The sequence below is a fragment of the Squalius cephalus genome (assembly GCF_949319135.1).
Source record: "Squalius cephalus genome assembly, chromosome: 7".
Taxonomy (NCBI): Eukaryota; Metazoa; Chordata; class Actinopteri; order Cypriniformes; family Leuciscidae; genus Squalius; species Squalius cephalus.
This window is the reverse complement of record NC_137128.1, coordinates 37,553,945-37,580,096: the sequence shown is the minus strand read 5'-3', so window position 1 is coordinate 37,580,096 and position 26,152 is coordinate 37,553,945. Positions and strand designations below refer to the sequence as shown.

General features: G+C 38.6%; 2 protein-coding genes across 2 annotated transcripts in view; both read left to right on the top strand.

Annotated features, from left to right (window-relative positions):
* The first annotated feature begins 1,990 nt into the window (after positions 1-1,990).
* On the top strand, positions 1,991-11,503 carry dnaaf11 (dynein axonemal assembly factor 11). The gene is made up of 12 exons (XM_079875402.1): positions 1,991-2,055; positions 2,253-2,420; positions 2,511-2,588; positions 2,858-3,030; positions 4,051-4,232; positions 4,593-4,772; positions 4,951-5,025; positions 6,112-6,174; positions 6,308-6,377; positions 6,683-6,778; positions 8,097-8,179; positions 11,252-11,503. Exons 1-12 carry the CDS (start codon positions 2,046-2,048, stop codon positions 11,442-11,444), a joined length of 1,371 nt encoding a protein of 456 aa, XP_079731528.1. The 5' UTR covers positions 1,991-2,045; the 3' UTR covers positions 11,445-11,503.
* A 10,309-nt stretch (positions 11,504-21,812) lies between these two features.
* The window catches only part of kcnq3 (potassium voltage-gated channel, KQT-like subfamily, member 3), a 42,501-nt gene continuing 38,161 nt past the window's right edge, over positions 21,813-26,152 (top strand). Inside the window, exon 1 of the mRNA XM_079875362.1 lies at positions 21,813-22,209. Within this exon, the coding sequence (XP_079731488.1) occupies positions 21,905-22,209 (305 nt within the window). The 5' untranslated portion in view covers positions 21,813-21,904. The remainder of the gene's footprint in view (positions 22,210-26,152) is intronic.

Below are 26,152 nucleotides of genomic sequence, written 5' to 3'. Positions count from 1 at the left end.
ATACTAAAAAAAGCAGTATCCTCACAACTTTGTTCCTTTTTAGAAAGAAATGGTATCTGTGAGGATTTCCAGTCAGGATTTAGACCGTACCATAGTACAGAGTCTGCTCTCATTAGAGTTAAAAATTATTTGCTCTTATCATCCAATCGTGGTTGTATCTCTCTATTAGTGTTACTCGATCTTAGTGCTGCATTTGACACTATTGACCACAACATTATTTTAAATAGACTCGAAAATTATGTTGGCATAGTGGAATTGCATTAGCATGGTTTAAATCATACTTATCTGGCCATTATCAGTTTGTAGCAGTAAATTAAGAAATGTCTTATCGATCACAAGTTCAGAATGGAGTACCACAAGGCTCAGTACTAGGACCGTTGCTGTCCAGTCTGTACATGCTACCATTTGGAGATATCATTACGAAGCATGGGATTAGTTTTCACTGTTATGCCGATGATACTCAGCTCTATATCTCTTCGCGCCACCAAAAAACTTGCCAATTCTAGTTGGAGTTTAAAAAGACACACATCCTCTTCCAGGCAGATAAAACTTGCCAATGTTGATCCTCAACAAACCCATCTCCATACCGGCGTGACTCCGATCTTCAACCAGATGGAACTGGATAATATTCTGATTGTTCCAAACATAATTATGATTCTGCCTGAATCATAATCTTACACTGTTCATTCATTGGCCAGAGGAGAACTGGCCCCCCGGACTGAGCCTGGGTTCTCCCAAGGTTTTTTCTCTCCATTCTGCCACTTGATGGAGTTTTAGTTCCTTGCCACTTTCGCCATTTTCCACCTTTGTTGCCATTGGCTTGGCTTGCTTAGTTGTTAAATTAACATTTAATTTAATATTCAACAATAATATTGATCTGCCTGCAATGACACTATTATACAAGAACTGAACTGAGCTGGACGATGACATCACGGTTTACTCCAGAGCGGCTATATAAATATTAATGAACTATAAATTAATAACTTTTTTTAAACAAAAATGAAACATAACTGAACTTACTTAAGCTGAGCTGTGACACTATTTTCTTCTGGATACAAACTTTTTTGCATAATTTTCCTGTTATCTCTGTAAAGCTGCTTTGAAACAATCTGTTTTGTAAAAAGCGCCATATAAATGTGACTTGACTTGAGATTGCCTACACTCTCAGAAAAAAGGTACAAAAACTGTCACTGGGCGGTACCCTTTCAAAAGGTAAGCCTTTGTATCTAAAAACTGCGCATTAGCCTATACCTCAAAGGTACATATTGGTAGCAAAAGTATATTAGAACACTTTTAAAGGGTACCATCCCAGTGACTGCTTTCGTATTTTCCATTTTTTCTGAGTGTAGCCTGTGTGTGTAGGAGTATTATTGTTATTTTTGATTTAGTTATTAAAAACTGCTGCACATAGAATATTCTCTCAAGTCTTTCGTTCTTGACTAAATACAGTTGTGGTCAGAATTAATGGCACCCCTGGTAAATATGATCAAAAATGGCTGTAAAAAATAAATCTGGAGGGGGCAGGAGATGGATGGGTGTGAAATACGGGAGACTCCCTGGGGAAACGGGAGTGTTGACAGGTATGTATAGCTCAGTTAATATTGTAATTTACACAAGCGTTTTTCAAACCTGTCGGTCGCGCAAATCTTAAACTGGTTCCAACCCTATGGTTCCAACTCAGCATCTCCAAAATCTACATCCATCGTCTGTCTTGTCGACTGTTAGTGTTCACTCTGACCGCTAGATGACAGAATTGCTACTTGAATATAAACGGAGGAACGAGAGCGCAAATTTGCCTCTGCTTCTTTGATAAAAAGCTACAAACATAGTTTAAAACATGTGCAGGAATTACATCGTGTTAGAGCTGTTCTTGTCGAAATTAATATTGAATGATTGTCCAGTTCTAGTGTTTTGCTCTGCTGGAATGTTTCAACGGAAACGTCTGAAAACACCATAGACAGTATGGAAAACACGAGCACCAGTTGATGCATATTCTACAGCGTGTCCGTTTCTATAGCAACGGCTAACACTACCGCGAGCAAGCCATGGTCCGCAGTAAGTGCTTTATTCTTTATGTGAAGACTATATTTTTATTAATTATTTTAAGTGATCATTTATATATTATATGCATCTTTAAATAAATAATATTTCTTCCCAAATAAACTCTAATGGGATTTTTTTTTGTATTAGCGGTTTAGCTGGTAACAGATAAACTAGCAGCTAACTAACGTTACTGTCTCTCTTCTGCTCAGTCAGTGAGGATCTGGTCCGCCGCAGAGCAGAACACAATAATGGAGAGATCTTCTCCCTGGAGGAGGTTTCCCTCCATCAGCAGGACATCGAGAGGATCGAGCACATCCACAAATGGTGCAGAGACCTCAAAATCCTCTACTTACAAAACAACCTCATCCCTAAGATAGGTAATCTGACATTCCTGTACATGTCAGTGGGAACACAACAACTAACGTTAAATAAATGGCTGTTCATATAGTCTAACTTTGTTTCTGCAGAAAATGTGGGCAGACTAAAGAAGCTGGAATATTTCAATCTGGCACTGAACAACATCGAAGTCATTGAGAATTTAGAAGGTGACAGAATGTTTCATTGATTTTCTTTTCATTATTAACCTATTGCCAACAGTTTATATATTATACTTAATTTACTTAATTTTAGCAGTATATCTACATGGATTTATCATTTTAAAATGTAACTCTTTTTGAATGGTTTTGTTTGAAAGCATGGTGTGTTTTGTTGCAAATATACTCTAACCAGAAGATACTGTATGAGGTTTTTGTTTCACTCCAGTTCATGTACTCTATATGCGCATAGTAATATATTTGTGTTGATTTGTTTGTAGGCTGCGAGAGCTTACAGAAACTAGACCTGACAGTGAATTTCGTGGGAAAGCTGAGCAGTGTGGAGTCTCTGAAGCAGAACCTTCATCTCAGAGAGCTCTACCTGGTGGGAAACCCCTGTGCTGATTTTCACGGATACAGACAGTATGTGGTGGCAGTTCTGCCTCAACTACAGGTACTGCACAGTACAGAGACATTTTTAGCCTCGTCCAATGAATGAATCAGTGGTGTGTGGTGTTCTGATATGAGGAGGCAAAGTCCTCCATTTTTAATGTTTTATATGTATAGGCTAATTAATGTTTTATTTATATATTTATATATATCAATCAAATGTAAATTCATGTCCCTGTTACACTTAATGTTTTCACATCTTCCTGGTTAAATAAACATCAACCTACATTAAAAAAAGAAACCAAATAAAATTCTATTTAGTATTTTTATAATAACTATGTAATTAATGTTCTATTTATTAAAAACCAAGTATAAATCTCATCAAGATAGTTTTTTAAGCATTTTTACATTTATTCTAAATAGTAACTAAAAGGCACAATTTAAACTATATTTTATTTGTATTTTAGATGTTCAGCTGTTCTTTTTAATAGTCAACTTATTTTCATCAGTTATCAAGCTCGGTAAATCATAGGCGAAGATGCTACCTACCTTTAATTTCACCAAGAAGATTGCGCACTAAAAAAACCCACAGTCATTATGTTTTCAGTCCATTTCAAGTTTGATTTTGACATGAGATAAAGCAGTGATATCTAAATGGCTGAAAAGTTTATTTACTTTTTAATTAGTCTTCCTAAACGGCATCATTTTGTTCAATCAGACTGATTCGCGAACGCGCACGAAAACAAGAGGTGGGATTTATCACACAAACCAATCACATCCAACCATAACCAATCATAGCGTGATGGAGGCATTGCCTTCTCTCACGTGACTTTCCCCATTCATTCTCAGTTACCCCCCACCAAAACCACTGCACGGTTTAGGGGGTCTGTTAAAAGTCAACGGGCTCAGGGGAGGCATGAGAGACGCGGACTCTTACTGTTACTTTACATGCGGGTGTTCCTGTTGGACAGTGTTGCTTTAGAAAAACAAGTGATTTATACACTTATTTTGAGGAGGCACTGCCTCCCTTGCCTCCTCGGAGGAAACGCCCCTGGAATGAATGATTGTCTTCTGTGCTTTGCAGTGGTTGGACGGGAAAGAAATTGGTCGAGCTGAGCGTATCCAGGCCCTGCAGGAACTGGATGCAGTCAGGAGACGCGTTTTAGAGCAGGAGGCGGAGTATTTAGAGAAGAGAGAGAAGCAGAAGAGGAGTGCTTTGAAAGAGACCTCAACCATGGAAAAGCAGGAGCATCCTCAAATAAACCAGTGAGTGTCTTTAGGAGAACTGAAGTTTGGAAAACTGAAGACAATTTTGGGTTGTATGAGATTAACTTTAACAGACTGTACCCTGAAAATGACCTTTTAAAAATGAATTTAAGCAATATTTTTTCTCAGCAATCAGGGTATAATTCACACAGTGGAAGGTACACACAAATTTTATACTAATTCACCCCAAAAATCCCCTTAGTAAAGCTTCTTTAAGAATGAAGCACCTGACATTGAGGAATTTTCTGTGAATGTGAACGTACTATGGAATTTTCGGTAAAACAGTGAGGGTTATCTGCTTTGTGCCTGTCCTGTGTGCTTTTCTCTTTAATTAGACTTAACTGCAATGATTTCTCACAGATCGCTCTCTGAGAACCAAAATGGGACCCATCAAAATCCAGAATCAAGCTCCAAGGCTGACACAGACGCAGAGGATAAGGAGAGGGAATTCTGGGAAAAGCCATGCGCATTCACACCAGAATCCAGACTAGAGACCCATCGCCATCTGGAGGACAAGAGGAGGGCCAATGAGAAAGAGAGGTACTTTGCTAACTAAGAAGGGGTTTAAATCACTGTAATGGTCTCTATATCTAATTATCACTGTGATGCCATTTCACCATCTTTACATTTTTATGAGATACAAAGAGAGAAAGACATTAAGCTTTTGAATGTCTTTGCTGTAAACGCCTTCACTTATAGCAGTCGATTATTTCTACAGGGAGAAGCCTAAAACGAAAACCCCCAGAACTCTGATCACTGCAGACGGACGAGTGCTGAACTTCAACGAGCCAAAGTACACACACACACACACACACACACACACACACACACACACACACACACACACACACACACACACACACAGATAAAAACCTTTTTACCCATACTGTCAGAAATGGTGTAGCAATAATTTTGAATTTCTGATCTGAAAGGGTCAGGACTCATGTAAGTTTATTTAAACATTAAAAATTGAAAAATTGAAATTGGACATTGCGTTACCATGGAAATGGTGCTGATAAACCTTTAAAAAACCTTGGGGCTCCCAAGGATTTTAAATCAAATCTTTTTCAAATCTTGACAAAACACTGTTGCATATTTGGCCACTGTTTTGTGATAGAAGGGATTCTGTGACAGAAATGTATTAATTTGTCACAGGGGAATGCATCAAAATCATTTCAGTGGAGTATGGGTGTCACTGGTGGCAAATTTGGAACACAATTTGGTTAGACATATGGCTTTAATTTTGTAGCAATTCCAAAGCAAGTCCAAAATATTTTGTAAAATATATATTTTGTATAAAATTGCTTTCACTTGCAGAGTGTCATCTGTAGAGTGTCTTCTGTAAAAAGAAACCAACCGTAGGTCTGTTTTGCAAGTTGTTCATTAATTACAACCATTTAAGCTCAGTGCATTTTCAAGTCAATGCTTAAAAAGGGGTGACAGTTAACAGGTTAAAAGAAACAAGCCAACATTCAAAACAAAACCCCCAAAACCCATGGAGAAAATACAAAATGCAAATGTCCAAACACAGGTGTGCATGAGGCCATAGCTCAGTGAGGGAATACAAACAGAAAAAAGAAAAATTAAAAATGGGAATGATACATTTGAATTTTCTGCAATGATTGAATTTTGGCTAAATAAGACTAGGGCATGCAAGTCGTAAAAGCACAACTGAAAACACAATTCTATTTATAGTGAGAATCAACAACATGTAAGATGGCTGAACTAGGACACAGGAAAGATATAGCCTATATCATAAATCTATATCAACAGAGCTCCACTCCAAGCAGCGACATGAATGAGGTCACACACATACTCAAACACTACAGTAGCGGTTTGAGTTTGGATATAATTATTCAATCTGATCTCCGTCTGCAAGGTTGGACTTCAGTCTTACTGAGGCCGAGAACAACTGCATGCTTCTGGATTTACATGTTTACAGGTACAGATACACTCGCCACAACATAACCCCAAAATTACTTCTCTCTGCGTGAACTTTGAGTGTATTTGGTCGTCATTTAGTAACTTTTCTCCTAACAGCACACACACTCACATTGCTCTCTTCTGTGCTGTAGGCACATGGACACCTCCCTGCTGGATGTGGATGTTCAGCCAACATATGTGAGAGTGACCGTCAAAGGAAAGGTAGATTATCCATCACTCTTTCTCTCTCTTTCCATCTCTCTCTCACTCTCATCTGATGAGTTTGACCTTTAAAGCTGATTAGCCAGCAGTAAATCTACACTCTTTATTCTGCCTCATTTCCTCACAAATCTGCCGCAGACCAGCACAAAGTAACGGCTCTCGCTTCACCACACCCCAGATGTACATGTGTGTGTGACTCTCAGTATTGATGGAAATGAGTTTATGACTAGTTTATACTGTAGTTCACTTTTACAGTGGCAAGTGCTTGAAACCCCACATTAATTAAAGTGTATGTGTGTGTGCAGGTTTTCCAGCTGGTTTTGCCTGCAGAAGTGACACCTGACAACAGCACAGCACAGAGATCCCAAACCACCGGCCACCTGCTGCTCACCCTGCCTCTGGTACGGCTGGTACACCTGAAACACTCCTCAAACACCTGATGTCTTTGAACATCATTTCCATTCCAGTTTTCATATATATAGGGGGTTTATTCCCTCAGTGACCATGTGTAATAAGTTCAATGAAACCTGATGATCTAAAAATCTCATTAAGCTTATATTCGACAAATAAAACAGCTGATTGTCAGTATGTGCAACATGAACTTCAGCAAGAGAAATCTCATAAAATATAATATCTGTTAAAATGATCCCTTTAAACATAATCCCAGAACTATGCCATAATATAGTTAGCTGAGAAAGTTGACACGTCCTGTGGTGTGACGTGCTGTACATTTAAAATTAATTACTGAATGCAAAAATATAATTAAAAATGTTGCAAGATGCAAAAAATGGTGACCATTCACAGCACTACAAACCTTTTCTTATACATTTATGTACACTAGCTCACCATGACTGCATTTACTTACAGTGAAAACAGCAATATTGTGAAATATTATGACAATTTAAAATACCTGTTTTTAGTTTTGATATATGAAATTTATTCCGGTGATGAAATGCTGAATTTTTAGCAGCCATTTACTCCAGTCTTCAGTGTCACATGATCCTTCAGAAATTATTCTAATATGCTGATTTGCTGCTCAAGAAACTTATCACTGTTAAAAACTGTGGTGTTGCTTAATAATTTTGTGGAAACTGATACATTTTTTTCAGGATTATTTGATAAATAGAAAGTTCAAAAGAACAGCATTTATTTGAAATTAGAATTACATTAAAAAAGAAAAATCTTACTGACCCCAAACTTTTGAATGGTAGTGTAATGTTTAACCTAACATCCTAAAAACAAGTAATAAAAACTCAGTGAGTGTTTTAGCGCAATTTTCTCACCTCATGGGATCACAACACTAAGAGATAGTAAATATTTTCCTGGATTTTTTTTGTGCGTTCCCGAGATTAGACCTTCCTTAACATAATGCCGAAAACCCGAAGTCTCTAGGTGGTCTGGTTGAGGAGTAGATAGAAGTGCAAGATTGGTGCGCACAGACGCACAGAACAGAAATCATGAGTTAACAATCGCAATTTGTCCGGTGGAAAATTGCGCTAAAAATATGGTTCATAGATGTCAACTACCCACTTGAAGTGCAGTGAAACTGGAATGGGATTGTATAAAGGTGCCTGCTAACAGCTTTCTGAAAGTCTGGTTGAATGATCAGTTCATTTACTAGTTTTTTTTTAGTAGACAAGTTTTTGTATACATATCTAGACTGTGTAAAACTAGCCTGTGCCTTAAAATATATCTGATATATTTGTGTTTATTTTCTAGGCACATGGAGAGATAAAAACAAAGAAACCCACAGTAAGGCCGACCAGTGTTACCAGTAACCAGAAAACAAAGAAAGAGCCCAGGTAATTCAGTTGCAGTTCAGCTGCCTGTCTATGTGAATGTGTGTGTCACATACACACATCTGTATTCATGTCTTAATATTATGATCTTGGTCTTTATACCACTCCAGACCAAATAAATGTAACCTTGGTCAGAGTCGGGGTTAGTTTTTAATCTTGGTTCACATATCAAATACACAAATCTTAAAACAGAATTCTGCTAAATAACTTATGTATTCCACTAAAAAAGAAAAATCTGGCATTCATATGACATGAGGGTGAGTGAGATGGTGGCAGTGTTTTAATTTCTGGTTGAACTATCCATTTAAGATGACAAGAATCGAAGTTGTGTCCTTGAGCAAAACACTCAACTGCAGGTCACTCCAGGGACACTGAGCTTCTCATTAGGAATGTGGCTTTAGAGCTAAGTTTGCTAAAAGACTAAATTGCAATATATACACGAAGAGTTCAGATGCAAAAGCCTCTAAGTGCCATCTGAAATTTTCTTCTAGAATGATCATTTTTATCAAGCTCGTATATTTAAGTTCAGTAATTTCACTTAAATGGCAGTGGAGATTACCTATTAATTGTCATTTAAGTGAAATTACTGAAACTTAATATACGAGGTTGATAAAAATGATCAAGAAAATTTCAGATGGCACTTAGAGGCTTTTGCATCTGAACTCTTCACACACACATACACGCTTATCTGTCTTATAATTGATCTCTCTTTATAGACCTCCCTCTCATCCTCTAGTTTTATCTCTGCAGTTCACAGCAGCAGGGCTTGTGGGGTTCACTTTCACACAGAACAATATCCCTTGTGTGTGTGTGCACGCACGCCTAATGGGTCTTAATGCATGTTTGCATTAACCCTTGTGGCTGTGGAATTAGTTCGATGACTTTAAGGTTTCATTCCATTGTGCGATCATGTGTCTGTGTGCGATCATGTGTCTGTGTGTGTCCTTCAGTCGCTTTATCAGTGCAGTAAGTGAACACCAGGGTATAACATTAAAGACCTAATAAAAATGCAAATAAGATGCAAATAAGCCAGTTACTATCATTCCCCTCACAAACACATACACTTTCGCTCTGACTTCATCCTGATGGATGACATTATCTGAACCTGATTATTACTCCTGACCTCCTGACACACTGTGCGAGGTCAGATGCTCATGCTCTCACATATACACAAACGCCTGTGTTATTATTTACTGAGACCCTCAGGTCATACACACACTAACACACCTGTGCTTGTGTTCCTGCCTCTGAGGAAATCATTGCACTTTCTGTAAATCATCTGTGTGTGTGATAATGTACCCGCCGATGCACTGATTGGCTCTGAAAGTACAATGTAATTGCACACTATCTGTAATTCAGAGTCCAATCAGGTTTCAGTTGCCGCACTAATTAAATTTTCAGTGATTCATTCTTAAACCATGAAAGAGGTGCAAGTAGAGATAAAAAGAGGGGCTCTAATACTGTACTATAAATAACATACTGTATTAGTGTTATTGTGTAGTCAAATAATTAAGCAGAAATTGTCCTGGATCGTACTAGCAAACAGTTTAAATAAAGCCCTGCTGTGTTCAGTTTGAGTCCACAGCATGTCAGGGCTGATTTATCTGTTATTTTGATGGGTGGGGCATCATACTGGGATTTGTGTTTCCATGCAAGTACAACATGTTGATGTTGTCATGGTGGACAGCAGTAGTGTATTAATGGGCATTTATCAGCTTACCTCACTGCTTACTACTTTTCAAGCAGTGACTAAACATGAGCCCTTTCTCATTATGTGTTCTTGTCTGTACTTGTGGACTTGTGAAACTTCATCATTCGCTGCACAAGTGCTGTTCCAATTCAAAGTTCTCAGCTAGCCAAGTACAGTTCAAATCCCTGGATGTGTTCTTGCTCTACCTCTTTTATCGAGGATGCATCAGGAGGTAACTTGTGCAAACTTGAGACAGCCAGGTATCCCAAAATGCATCTCGCACCAACCAGCAAGCGTCAATGGCGGAGGAGAAAACCTGTATATTTTTAAAAATTCTACTGCCATTGTGTCACGAAATGTATGTTTATTTAAAGCTCAAATCTGCGGTTTATTCTGGGCACTCAACACTCATGCACCTCGGCTAGACCTTCTAACATTTGCCGCTGATGTTTCTATAACTGTAAAATACCCCTAATTTATTATTGATTTCACCCACATGGCCTGTTTTGTCTGAAAAGTCATTTGAGAGGTTTATAGATTAAGATTATGCAGTCTCTTACGTAACTTTTTTTTTTTTTTAGAATATGGCGCACTGATAGTCTGGCTATCACCAGACCAAGCTCAATCTTTTAAGATTGAACATTGGTCTGGGGATTCTGCTCTGCATTTTCTACTGCACAAGAGGCGTGATCAACGGGCATAGTCCAAATGACAGTCTGTACGCAATCGGATAGTCCTTCAACCAATCAGACCAATGATCCAGGTGACGTACTTTGCAGCGAAAACTCCAGGCAGGAAACGTGTCAACAAACGTGTTGGTTTGGAGCATTGATCAGCGATTTGCAGAAGCAGCAATGGCATAGAGTGATTTTTGCAGGTTGTGCAGAAAAAAAAAACCTTGAAAGTGAGTGGTATTTACACCCACTCGAGCGATTTGTTTGCTAAACTAAAGAAGCCATTTAGAATCGCCGAGAGGTTAAAGAAATTGGATTGGATTAAACCCGCGAATAGCGCGCCAGGTGGATAAGCCAGTTTGTGATTGGTCCCCGCAAATTTGTAACGGAAGCAGGATAGAAGAATGTACAGGTTTCCAGCCTGAGCTGCAGGGCCAAATCAAATCGCCAGCAGATCGGGCTGGGTTTACCCAGTCTAGTGCATTGATGAATCACAATAAGAACTAGGACATTTATTCATGAAGTAAACAGGGGCAAATTTGTCATATAGGGTGTGCCTTTGTGTTGGATGGGATTTTGCAAAGAGCAGGTGGGGAAACCGACCAATTTTGCAGGGATTGTGCTGACTGAACAGTTAGACTAGAGTTATAGACTAATAAATTCCTAAAATACAACAAAACGGCAATCTCAGAAAGATCTGTCTCTCTGCAGGGCAGCGCCAGGGCGTGAATTATTGGAGGTGGATCCCGGTCTGGCTGGGAGTCTGGCCAACATTGTTCCCAAAGGAAAGGAGTCTTCCCACAAGCCCCTGCAACTCTCACAGCCTCACCAGCATTGTGGCGTCGATGAGAGGCCAGTGTCAAAGGACTTTTTGGATGATCCAGAAGTGCCTCCACTTATGTGAACAAGTCAGAGAGAGAGAGAATATGATATGAAATGACACAGCAAGTGAGCATAAGCGTAATCTCCCTCTCTGCTGAGCTTGTGGAACTGTGCGTGTGATGAAATAATGTGAGATATATTTAGCACTCTTCATTAGACGTATAGTTAAGCAGATGAGTAATTGTCAGTCTCATTAAAGCTCGCTGAATATTTCACTGCTACAGATCCTTCACTATCAATGGGTTCTCACTCTCTCGATCATACACACTCACTCAGATACTCATTTATTGACTTACAGTCATGTCTGTCTGATATAAAGGAGGAGATGTCTCTTATGCCATGTCTAAACTGAATGCGGGCATCAAAACTAAATCGCTCCCATTATAATCAATGAAGCTGCCTGCAATAAAAAATGCCTGTTTTGGTGTGTTTTTCAGGATGTGTGAAAATGTATTACTTGCGATGCCTCTGGCCTACTAATTTAAATTGTCATTTGTTTCTAACTATTAGTAGTCGTAGCATCATTACAATTAAAATGATTCAACTTTTCTAAAATAGGCCATGCAAAGTGAACTTTTAATAGACCTTGTTATTCACAGCAGCGCCAACTTTGATTTTTAAAGGGAATGAAAGCGAGGCTGTGATCTCTTCAGTGGGTTATACTGTTAATTTATGTGTTTTTGGATTGTTCTGCTGACGAAACGCTGCCAAAAATAAGTTTCAAAGAGATTTCAGTAAACAAAAAACCCCAGACAATATGAGTTGTGGAAAATTATACACGATCTAGGAGCTTTATAGCCTGCCCTACATCCTTTTTTTCTTTTTTTTTTTTTTTTTTACAGTGGAAGCCATTAAAAATATAGTAGGCCTAAGTCTACCCCACAGCCTCACTTTCATTCCCGTCATATCGCTGCTCTGAATAAGGTCTATGTCAATGAGTTTCCATTTGAAAATAAACTGCCAAAGCCAATTAGTCTGTGGTTAGTAAGCATTATGAGGCGACACAGTTTCAGAGCAGCACACTTTAAAGAAATTACTACTTCTTTTCAGCAGTAATGCTTTCAATTAAACAATAGTGACAGTGAAGACTTTTTCAAATGAATGCTGTTCTTTTGAACTTTCTATTCATCAAAAGTCCTTGAAGGTAAATACTGTTTTGTGTGTGTGTTTGTGCGCTGAAGAGGTCAGATGTGTAACTGCCAACGGATGAGCTCATTTCTCTGCAGTATTTCTATTTTCAGGAAAGCAAGAAGATATACTCACCCTATAGTTCACACTCCTTACAGCTCACACACACACACACACACACAAGGTCAAACACACATCACAGTACACAAGCTTTCTTTATAGCTCACACTCAGGGTCAGCAGCAGGTATGTACCTTTCATCAGTGTTTAAGTGTTATTCTTCAGGATTATGCCTGGGTCTTTTCCCCTGCTGCTTTATGAGTGTAAAAGTGAATTATCGATATGTGCAGATGGGCTGTGCTAGTTTCATTTCCACCTTTATTAAAAACTCCTGTCAGCAGATGAGTAATTTACCGTACTGCTGACATTTAAACAGCCCTGTGCTGTTCTGGACTAAATCTCATAAAAGCCATTTCAGAGACGCTTCAATGGAGTAAACAGATTACACTTCAAAGAGCAGTATTTAGAGATTATTTTAATTCATTCCTTTCAGGCTAACCAGATTCTATAAAAATACAGAGGGGGCCAAATGTCTTAGCTTGTATTTTGATTTTCTAATGTAACAACGACCAACATTTTCTTTACAAATTATATTATCAGCACAACCATTTAAGTGAAAAGTTTAATTGGAAATTTAACAAGAATGTCTCATGCCTTAAAGGTGCAGTAAGTGATTTCTGAGAAACACTAGATATTTAAAATCAAGCCAAACATACACACCCCTCCCTTCATTGCTCCGCCCCCAAAATGCACAAGAACACAATGCAAGACTGGATGTCTCTTTATCATAGCTTGAAGCAAAGCAAAATAATACTTTACGAAAAATAAAGCAAAGATGACAAACGAACAAAAAGAAAGAACAAAAAATAAACATACAAGAGTATATACAAGCTGTTATATACTGTTTCCAGGCCTTCCATAGAAACCCGCCCTCTTCAGTCCATTATGTCTCTCCTGACATTAAAGAGTTTTATAATGTTACAAAATGTTTTGTTCTTTTACACTTTCTATTTGTCATAGCTTACACAAACATATTCAGCAGCAAAACTGTTTTCAACATTGACACTAAGTAAGGGATAATCCACAGCTAACTGTGAATTAAATGATTTTCACGAGTTCACACTTAAAAATAAGTCAGATAGAATAAATGGTGTGAGTATTTGCCGTGCCGTCCCTGAGGAGAGGGCTCCGGGCTCGGTATTCGGCCCGAACCCAGAGTACTCCCCCCGTATTCCTGGCTGTGGAAGGAACAAGCCAAGAGCGAGGAGTCAGGGGGATGGAGGGATGCTGAAAACTGTCGAGGAATGTAGGTGAGTCGACTGAGTGAATTTATGTATGTATGTATATATATATATATATACACACAGTATATATATATATATATATATATATACTTCCTCTCATGCTGATAGGATAGACAACATGGTAATTGTTGATGACAAATTGATTGGATTGATTAGCCTATTTGAACGTGCTCCTCCTGAACTTTGTTTAATGAAGCATCATTTAATGCATGACGTGGAAGCAAAGAACCTGGTTGCCTACGCAAAGTGCAATAAAATTGTTTAATGCACAGCTAGCCGTGGGTTAACCCGCTTATACCATGGTCACTTGCCAGCATCGTCAACTCAACGCTGTTAATGATGTTTTCAGCGCAATATTTGACCGGAAGGGTAAAATTGACGGTTATTTTCGTCAGTGACGGCTTGTTAGATCTAGCAGTTAGATAATGCTGTGTGTGAGTGACGTATGTGTATGTGCGCTTCAATGAAAACAGCACATCAATATAGAATGGTGATAAAACTGATTTGGAATAACCTGTGCATTAAACGGTTTTATACCATGGTCTGTCTGAAAAGGTGTCCAATAAAACCGTTTATACCATGGTCTGGGTGAATACTCGATTCTGATTGGCTGCAGGGTGTCCATTAAAAAGTGATAGAGGACACCTAGTAAATAAACCGTCAGGCGTAACCAGGGAAACCAAGTTATTGTTTGTAAAAACTTTAGATTTCGATTGTAAAACTAATTAAAATATAAACTAATGTTTTAAAAATGTGTTATTTGGCAAGTGACCATGGTATAAGCGGGTTAATGCCCTTCGAGATGTCCATTGTCAGGTATTAATGGACTTCGGCAGAGGCTGCGCGTCGGACGGTTCACGCCTCGCCGTCGTCCATTGATACCTGACAATGAACACCTCGTCGGGCATTAACCCTTACTTAATGCACAGGTAGTTCCAGGTCACTTTAATCACCGTTCTATATTAATGCCTTGTTTTCATTGAAGTGCACATACACATACGTCACTCGCACATAGAGAGAGTGGAGATTGCGCTGTGCACACACAGAAATAGGAGCACAGAAACTTATCAACACTGCCCTGCGACTTTTAGTAATAGCAAGTAACAGTACCCAGATAGCATGGTGTCATTGATACAATGTTGAGTTTTGATCCAAACCATCATTTTGGTTGAGACTGACATTTCAATGTTTAAAGTGTGTTGGATCAGCATTGAAATTTTGATGAAAGCCAACAGCACACATGGGTGGAGACAGTGACATTGAACTAACAGTGATTTGTAGTTGATGAGCACAAGATCATTCAGGCATGTATCTCTGCAGAACACTAGTGGGTGTTTCTCAATCAGTGGGGTGTTTTCAAACCACAATGTGCATTTTCAACCGCTTTACCACGATTTGCTCTAATCCACTGCGGGCTTGGTTTAGGGGTGGGCCTTCATGATTTTAGCAAGTCTGTTGAAAAAATAGTTGAAAAACATTTATTGTAGTTTGAAATTAGCCACTGATTGGTAAACGCCCATTTTGGTTTTGCATGTGCACTTCTCAGTAGTCTAATGCTTCCTCATTAGAGAGAAAACATGCATCCTATACAGAAGTCTTGTTTGTTGACGCAGAGAAGTTGTTGCAGGACTTCTCTAGCACAGTTTCAAACAATGGTGCATCTACCTTATTTCTCTGTTCCTTGTTTTGCGTGCTTATTTGCGTTTGATTTGTGTTGTTACTCACTGTAATAGATCGATTAAAAGGTTATTAAAGTGTTTGAATAAAGCATCTATTTTTCTACATTCTTAAAAAATGCACCTTGCTTTAGTAAAGTTTGTTAGGAATTTCCTGAATAAAGTCATTTAACAGATTTCTTGTAGTGCAGGAGACATGAACATGAGCAAGAATGATACACTGCAAACATAGCCCATGTCTTGCATGCAGAGCACATTGCTCCTTTAGTGAAGAGTGAAGAGTGAAGACTGAAGGCAGATGAAGATGGACAATTAAAAAAAAGAAAAAGAGAAGCACCCTCCTGATAATGCTGACATTGATTATACACTGAGTTGTTGTCGACAGCATAATCATCTGACCTGGGACTTGATGACATCCTATGCCTTATCACTGCTTAATCATTCATATTCCTGAATCTGTATTAAATTTGAGAGATGTAACTGATTTCCATTTTTAGCTTTTTAGCTTGTTTCCACTGAAACAATCTCAGATTTCAGAGAACCCAAAGGAAAAGAGGCAGTAGTCTGATGTAAGACAGATTTTTAAAAACCTGAACCGTTGGAGCACCTGTAGTTATGACATCAGACTTCTGAAGCCAATTTTATTTTTAAAGGTTGAAATGATTTTGTCCTATTTCTCCCCCTTTCTTTTTTAAAGAATTAAAAAAGCCGCTTCGCGTCGGGCGGTTCTTTGCCTCCACGTTGTGCATTAAAATCGTTTAATGCACAACTAGCCGTTGATTATCCCCTACTTATTGCACACCTTCCAGCCAATCAGAATCGAGTATTCAGAGACCATGGTAGGCTATAATAATAAATCTTCATGATACATCACATGATGTATCATGTGACACTGAAGACTGAAGTAATGATGCTGAAAATTCAAGCTTTGTCATCACAGGGATAAATTGCATTTTAAGATATATTAAAACAGAAAACATTTATTGTAATAATATTTCATAATTTTGTCAGCACGCGTGTGAAGGAAGACAGACTGAAGAGGTAGATAAAGAAGTTCAAACACAATCTTTAATAATAATACACCGCAAATAGGCAGGAACAAATGTTAACGCAGACGTGACCGCTCAAGATACAAGAATACTATAACAAATCAGGTGATAAACTAGACACAGCTGAAACAAACAAACTCATAATTACGGTAACCATGGTAACAAAAGAGTAGCGGGAAAATCAAACAAAGTGAAACCAGCAACTAAATTAAAAAACTAAAAGTCCATGAAAAAAAACTGAACATAATTGTGACAGCAATAGCATTTCCCAGTTTTTACTGTATTTTTTCTTATAAAATAAATGCAGTGTTGGTGAACACAAACTTTATCATAACATTTCTGTGTTTTCTTCTTTGTTTAGACTTTTAATTCTCTTTTTTTAGATTTAGAATTTTTGTATTGCGCTAAATATTTGCTAAATATTGTGTGTCTTGAGTGTTTGTAAATTCAGTAAATTGTTTGAAATGTGTACTGCATGCTTTTCACACTATAGGAATTGCCAACCAAAGGTTAATCATGTTCCAGATGTGTTACTTATTGTCCTAATGTATCCAATGGGAATTTTAGGTTTTTGAAAATGTTGCGAATGAATAAAACATGATGATTTAAGCCAGCAGCTGGACATAGACTGAATTATTCACCCCCTGTCAACCTGACAAAGATGCTCTCTTTTCTTTCTCTCATCCCGTCTCTTCAGCTCCCCTGGCTCCGCTGTTCCTCCAATCTCTGACAAGGAGAAGATGCCGCCTGCTCTGACTTTCCAAGAGTTTAACTTTAAAGTTAGTTCATTTTTGATGTTACTTCACTTTTATTGATCGGTTTGTCTTTTTCATCCCAGCTTTTCTCGTCCTCTCTCTCTCCTCCATTTCTTTCTGTAGCCGTAGGATCCTACTCTCCCGAGGGATGTGTATGTCAGAGCGTGGTGTCACAGGCTCTCTGAGCTGAACTATGGCCGTTCTGTGAAGCTCTAAGGTTAACGGCATCTCTCCTAGCTGCTTGACATCACGAGCACTTAAATTTATGGCTTATAAATCACACAAATTTATGGCTGTAATCTGGTTGTGTTCATAGAAAGAGGAATTAAGAAAGCCTGCATCTACTTCAACTGCTTCATCCCAAAAGAGAATTGGGACTGGATTTGAATTGATGTGGATGACTGGATAAGCAAAGCAGAGAAGGCCAAAGATAAAGAGATTCATGATTGTACTTTGATTTACAAGTATGTTCCCATGATGCACTGGGGTCACCTTAGAGTGTCCCATAAAGCTGTGTATTTAAGCAGTACCTTTCAGTTTTTGAGTTTAACAATGTGAATTTACACCTTTGCGGATGTGTGTGTGTGTGTGTGTCCTGGTAAACCCTACATTATGGGGACAAAATGTCCCCACAAAGATGGCAATATCCAAAATTCTTGTCCATGAGGAAAACAGCTTATGATTATAAATCATGTTTTTTGAAAATGTAAAAATGTAGAAAGATTTCTGTGATTTGGTTTAGGGTCAGAGGAGAATATATAGTTTGTACAGTATAAAATCATTATGTCTATCGAATGTCCCCATAAAACATGAAAACACGTGTTTGTGTGCGTGTGTGTGTGAGTGTGTGTGTGTGTGTGTGTGTGTGTGTGTGTGTGTGCGTTTCTATCAACCTTCAACCTGAATGCACACAGACTCATGGGGACTTGTGTCACTGTGGGGATCTAATTTGAGGTCCCAATGAGGAAACAAGCTTATAAATCATACAGAATGAGTTTTTTTGAAAATGTAAAAAGGCAGAAAGTTTTCTGTTATGGTTAGGTTTAGGGGTAGGGTTAAGGGGATAGAATATACAGTTTGTACAGTATAAAAACCATTACGTCTATAGAGTTTGTGTGTGTGTGTGTGTGTGTGTGTGTGTGCATGTGAAAAAGAGAGGTAGTTCAGCAGCCATCTTGACTAGCCCTGTATAATGCATCTGAATTCAGCAGAGAGCGGTTAGATACTCCCACCGCAGTAGAGTCTAAACAACACCCAACAAAGAGGTTAAAAAAGCATCCTCATGGAAAATAGTCAACTTTAAATAAGACAGCACGTATACTGTAAAACCCCTGTGTGTGTTGACTATTCTCATCTGCTCTGATGTGTGAGATTTGAAACCTAAGAAACTTTATTCTCAGAAAGAGTGTAAATCTCATTAATGATAAATGAAATCCTGAGAAATGCTTCACTGTGGGATTCTCGGATTCAGTTTCAGATTAGAGTGCTTTATTGCAGTGTTTCCCAACCTTTTTTTGTCTTTGTACCTCCACAACCCACAGTATAAGGTTCAAATGCTCCAACACCAAACTAAAAAATGTGTTCCTGCATACATCATATTATTCAGAATATTATTTGGCACTATCATTGATATTTACAGTATTTATATATATATACAGTTTTACTGTACACAAAGTGTATTTACTGTAAATTAATAGTAAATATAATAAGCAGCAATAGTGTATGAGATAAAAAGAAACCTTGAGTTACGTTTAGCAAATTTGTGGTGCTTTTACCCTCTAATTCTTTACATGCACAAATACAAGGCGTCTGCAGATTCAGGTCTGTCAGTGTTAGAATTGAGCAGAAATTAGAGAGGGGCTTCTGGGACTTGAGATGCGGTGAAAGGAGGAATTTACACAGCAAAGCAAAGAGAGTATAAAACAAGGGAGGGGGAGATACATGTCACTGCAAACGTCTAATGCTGAGTAGACTTATGTGCAGTTCTTGCACTGAGGTTTTCTACAGTATATAGCTCTTAGTTTTTATCCTTTTTTTAACAGAAAAGACCTATACTGATGTTTCATTTTCTATAGACTAGCTTTCTGTATATGACAGCTACAGTCTGACATATACATTAGGGGTGTAACGGTTCAAATTACTCACGGTTTGGTTTTTATCACGGTTTTAGGTGCTATGTTCAGGGGGAAAAAGGACTACTGTCAAATAAATATAAAGAAAATAAGAAATAATCAAACTACAAGCAACAGCACCAATAAATAGAGCAAACATCCAAATAAAATGAACAGCGCTTTTAAGGTTATTTATTTAGGTATAAAGTTTTCAGGTACAGAAATTGAATAAAGTAATCAAATGTAAACCAACATCACATATAATCTTCAATGGATAAATTAAATAAAGATGAATCATTATTAAAGTTACAAAAGGTTTTCAGTCAAGAGCAGGAAGTGATTAGAAACATAAACAGCAGGAATATTAGGCTGCTGTCACTTTAAGACAATGCACATTTTTTACTGAGAACAGTTAAGACCCCTATAGTGTGTCTAATCAGGTATACATAAAAAGAATGACTATTCTTTGCTACTTCTTTTTTTTTTTGCTATTTATTATAATTAATTATACTCTATAATGGCATAATTATTGTCTAGAAATTAAGGTCAAATTAAACATGGTACTAGATTTAAATGAAAGTACTTATGTCTTTATCAAAAATAAGCTTTGGTAGTGAACTATTGTGCAGAATATCAGCAGATGCGGTAGGTAATCTGGGTATTGTTCGCCTACTGTTTCATGAGCAATGCATACTATGTAACATTGGCTTAGATGCCATAGAAGATCCATTTGGGTTCCCCAAATAACCTTTCAGTGATCAAATCTCAAAAGAACCATTTTTGTTTTAGAATGAAGAACATTTTAATAATCTAACAAACCTTTTTTTCCCACCATAAAAAAAACGTTAAAGGTTCTTCAAGTAGCCTAACCATTGCTGTATAAACTAAAGTCTGATTATTTAACGTGCACTTCACTGTTTAGGTTAAGATTACCAGTCCACAAGAGAGGAAGGGGGAATGCAATCTTCTGCTGTGTGATTCATGTGAAAGCATCTCGAGCAGCCTCTTCGTGGTTTTGGGTTGCGATGGCATCCACAGTAATGCATTGCCGGGGCGCAGAGATGCTATGTCAGTAGTGTGTCACGTGCCCACAAGCTCTCTGTCTCGCGCCACCGTCTGAGCCTCCTCCCTCATCTCAACCAGCAACGGCAGAACACTGGATCAATTCGGATCAGCAATCATGCGGCCGCGCGGAGAATACGGTAAGGCAGCTGTGTGTGTGTACAGCGGACAGCAGAACCGCCGTTATATTTATGCTTTCAGACATCGGTGTGTGTTGCTCATCCCGGTGTCGGCTGAAGGCATGAGCTGGGGGGATACAATTGTTGCGGATGAACCAGATGCTCTTTGTCAGCGCTGTTGAGCCAGTCGGCATTTAGCTAATACCGCAGATTTTCCATTTAACCAGGTATTTGTGATCAGATGGAAGTCGTAATGAATCAGAGGATTCCAGTTCCGATGGTTCCATTATATATTCTTTTAGTAGGCTATTCTCGCGGAAAATATAGCTTATTTGGAAAAAAAGTGAAATCTTATTGCATGCTGCCTTCAGCAGTTTCAACTGATGAAATCATTTTAGATTTTAACAGAACATTGGCTAATTATAACAATTCCCAAATACATTTTAAAGTAGGCTATTCACCTACTTTTTAATGAATTTTCACTGACTTCTTGTCGTCCTATTATGCTGGTAGGCTACATAAAATACTAAACAAAAATGTTATTAATTCATTACTTAATTATTTTTTAATGAAGTAGCCTACCATCGATTACGTAGGCCTTGTGTACCTCTAACTACATGCTGTCATGCCCTAAGTAGCCATATATAAACTACAGCAGTGACGGCTCTTGTTTCATCTCCAGTTTCATATGACAGATGTAATAACGTGTTCAGAATGTGAATCGGATGATTTCTGCATTCGCTCTGATTTATCTTTATCATTTCTTTATTTAAGGATATTTTATTCACTAAAATGAATTGGCTCGTAAGAGTCATTCCTTCGGGAATCGGATCACTGGTCGAGCTGTGTGTTTTGGATCCACTTAGAAGAACCGGTTCGGGAGTCGGAGTACACTCGTATGTTCAGTCGTGGTGTTGCGTTTGTGATAGTGCGGGAAACACTGCCAGTGTATGTTAGTACTGTTCCGTTCACATTGTGAGAAGAATTCACATTCGAGAACTGTTCAGGCAACCTAAGGCCATGTATGAGAGCGTGTGTGCGTTTGAGAGACTTGAATGTTTTTTTCAATCCACAGCCCATCCTCGCGCCTCCCTCCCTGAACGAGGTCCTTAAATGACCCACGGCGACTAAGGAGCTCGCGCTTTCCCTGTCCGGATCATGGCATGCGCCCCATCCCGGACTTCCACACGCGCGGCGCCGAGGCTCGAGAGCAGTGAACATGGGGATCAGGTCCAGAAATGCCACTAACGGCGCCGAGGACTCACGCGAGCGGAAGAGCGCGCTGGCCGGAGACCTGGAGCAGTGCGCGGGGCAGGAACGGGACGGCGCGCTGCTTCTCGTCGGTTCGGTCAGGGAATCGGACTTCAAAAGGGGCTCACAGAACATCGGTCTGCTCGCCAAGACGCCCCTGGGCTACACGCGTCCTGTGAAGAGGAATAATATCAGGACGCGACGGATCCAAACCCTCATCTACGACGCGCTCGAGAGACCACGAGGATGGGCGCTGCTTTACCATGCGTTTGTGTAAGTGGACCCGATGCACTTCACACCCTGAAGCGCCCACACACAGAGGGAACAGCCCAGTTAATTATACATTATAACAATTCAGTTTAATCCAATTTATTTGTACAGCCCTTTTCATTGTTCCAGCAGCAGCTTTACAGAGAATGCAGCCCCTTAAAGGCAAAGACAGCCTATAATACGATTTCTAATAACTGATAAATGACCCTAATAAAGAGAGGAAATTGAATGCAAATACAAAAAAAAAAATCCCATTTATGCCTTTGCTGAATCTTGGCTGGAATTGATGTACACAAAGATGTAACAAAATACTCAAGATTAGGGGAGCAAATTTAAAAGTTTAAGAGTCAATCATTAAAAAACCCATACTGATTCAACACTAATCTGAATATTGAGGTTCTCCTTAATGTTTATGATGGAGTCCTCGGATTTCGACTGAATAATAAATGTTTACTTTTGTCTTTTGATCATCATTGAATGTTATTTTCCTGTTTATCACTGCAAAGCTGCTTTAAAAGAATCTGTATTGTATAAAGTGCTGTAGAAATAACTGTGTAGAGAGTGATAGCTTGCCTTTTAATAAGCAGGTAAGCAGTGTTTTGATCACACTCTGAGTTTTGTGCTTTTGCAGTATGCACTTTGTAGTGTGTAATGAGTGCCCATTTGTGCTGGAGCTCTCCATGGTGCTGAGGCAGAGCACGAACTCCAACTGCTACCGCCAGAGTTGAGTGACCAGAAATCAAATCACTTAAGCTTTCTAGCTGCCGTTTGTGGTAGTAAAACAGCACCATACGCTCACCGTAGAGCCAGAGATACTGCCTGTTATCTTTGTGGCGCTGAGATAAGGACACTGTGTGCTGCTGTGACACTGAAGTAAAGAGCTTGACAAAGTGCCCCTGGTCTGTGTAGCTCTCCGTGGTCCTGGTATCTGTATCGGTTGAGCGATTATACAAAAGTAACTGCATAGACAGTGCCAATGCAAGAGATACTTAAGAGACATACATAAGAGAAGCAAGAATGCTAATATTGGTTAAGTGGAAATTGTTCTTTGTAAGGCATTAGAGTGCAGATGAACAACTTCCTTTGAATCCCCAAGCTTGACACTAAACCTCTGTTGCCTACTTACACACAAACACACATTATTCATGGCCCATTTTCTGTCCAGTGCTCTTAATGCCTTATCAGGATATGGATCATACAGTATCTGCAATTCAGCTGCACATATTTTCTCCAGTGTATCTGTGGTTTCTCAGACTGAATCAGGGCTTTTAACCAGGCCCTCATGTGAGGTATTCCACACCATATTAGTGTGAATAATTGATTAAAAAATGCTTTATTTGCTGATAAGATGTTGTGTGGTGAGTGTGGTGTGTGTGTGTCTGTATGTGTGTATTTTGGAACAAGTTGTTGTTAATAATTCAACTTGCCCCCACCCTGCCAGCCCAGTGTATCTGGGAAGGGATTAAATTAAGTTGTTAAACATTGGGTGGGGCAGTCCTTTTTTTCTGTTGTTACACACACACACACTTATATATGCCTACAGTATATATATATAACTGTATAGTATTTATTTAGTGTAGTATAGTATTTATACAGCATATATTTATAGTATATAGTTAATTTTTATATATGAATTGATGTTTTAGGTCATTAAACATTTGATTCTCAGCCTGCACCTCTAGAGACGTAATTAGCTTTATTGCAGGATGGGTGAGCCAACTATTGGTAACTTCCTGCAGTTAATTGCCTTAGTTGTTCCCATAGCAATGGGGTGCTTATGGACGATAGGCTGAAATAAGAAAAAGGTTACACTTTATTTTAAGCTGTCAGTAGCTGCGTTTCCATTACAGATTTGCACAAAACTTTAGCGATATTTTCTAAATGTCGATAAAAAAATATTGCGAAATTTCCATTAACCGATGTTATGGGACTAAAACTTAATTTTTATGTATATCCCAGCCACCACAGCTATTATTTTTAATGGAAGAATTCATAGGCATGTTATCCAAGCATTAATGGCAAGGAAAGCCCCTTATACTGGGGAGCGGGCACATATGAGATGTTTTCCCCTCCAATCTATTTCAAGGTCTTGATAAATTGTGGCATTTCTTTGTTGTTTAGAATCCAGTATTCCCATAATACTTTTGTCTTTTATGAGTTTAATGAAGAACTCTGTTTCGTCTTCTGTCTAAACATACCGAGTCATCTTTAAAGAATGATCAACTTTTAAGTACGCCTGCTGACCTGTAAATGCGAAAAAACTGCTTCCAATGCAGTTTTGCGAAATATTCCTTTTTCGAATTGCCAGAAAAATCACTTCATGCGAGTGTAATTATTTGTTTGCGATATATGGGAGTTTTTGCGAAATTTACGTGTTTCCATTGGGCATATTTTTAATTCGCAATTTCAGTTTGCACAATTTGAAGGGTAATGGAAACAAGGCTATTTTTACAGTGTAATTATATATTAAAGTACTGAGTAATATTAATTAACAACATGTATTACAATAGGGTTAGGGTATGATAAGGGCTTGGTTGAGGGTTAGTTGCATGTAATTATGCATTTTTTACTGTTATTACTATGGTAACACTAGGACACTGTAAAAAAAAAAAAAAAAAGTGTTAAAATGTATAGAAAAATATATCAGACCAGCACACTTTTTACTTCCCTGTGTCTCATGTGTAGGGAGCTGTTTACACGACACCTTTTTATGCGTTATTATGGCCGCTCATTTACACAACAACAGCATTTTAGGGGCCTGAAAATGCAAAGGTCTGAAAACAGGTTTCAAAGTGCAAGTTATTGAAAACAATACCGTTATTGTCTCTGTGTAAACTACACAAACGCAAATTCATGGAAATAGTGACATATTAAGTGTTTAGTGTATAAGTGCGTAGTGTTTCTTTAGAAATTGTCATCGCCAACTACTGGCCTGGCATGTATAATACAGCGTTTTTAGCAGTTTTCGTTGATCCGTTTGAACGGGATTATTTTGACAATGTTATTGTCTGTACGCAAAAAACGCACAGGAATATATATCATATATCATTATTGTGTAAACGTACCCTAATTTGAAAATTTCATTCACAATTTGTTTCTGACAAGACAAACTGGATTTAAACTTACATAGGAAATAAACGATTGGGTGAGAGGGGGTGGGGGTTGCTGGTGGAGTTGTGTAGAGAATAGAATAGAATCGAGTAGAATAGCGTATAGAACAGATGCAATGGTGGTATGGGATCAGCGGTGCTGCTTAGCTCAGTAAAAAAGGAGAGGTTTTGGGCTTCATGCATCCATTATACTTGCTCTTTAAAATTTGACAGGATGTGATTTTCAGCATTGAGTTCTCACTTTGCCTTTGGCTATCGATTTGTGACCACCGTGTACAACAGGGAATTGCAAAGCATTTCTCAGAACGCAGGAATTCTTTGATCTGTATCTCAGAAAAGAATGTCCTACTTTTCTTGAACAATTAGATTTATCTTGTTTAAGGTGTCAGGTTGAAGCTGATTTACTCCGAACAGTTAAGAGAGTGTTATGAAGAGTCGCTTGCTTTATTAAACTTGCCACGTGCTTCATTAAATGAGTTTTGGAAAGGTGTCAGGTCATGTATGAATAATGGCTGAAGCAGACTTAGGTCAGGGCAATGATGATTAAATTATACCACGCTCTTATGTTACCTTGAATATTTGATATCAGAAACTTGTGCTGCTGCAGATGGACTGTGTTGTACGGTCGGGTCATAGCTTGTGGGTAACAGGGGCCAAGGCTTCTGGCTGCACTCTTGGCTAGAATCTCTAAGTGGAATTTGATACTGGCAGCTAAATCACACTTACACAGGGAGCTCAGGAAATACATAATATGAGAATTTATGGATGATGAATAATATAACAAGCAGCAGCATTTTAGAATGGGGGGGGGGGGGGGGGGGCAGCAGCTCAATGGT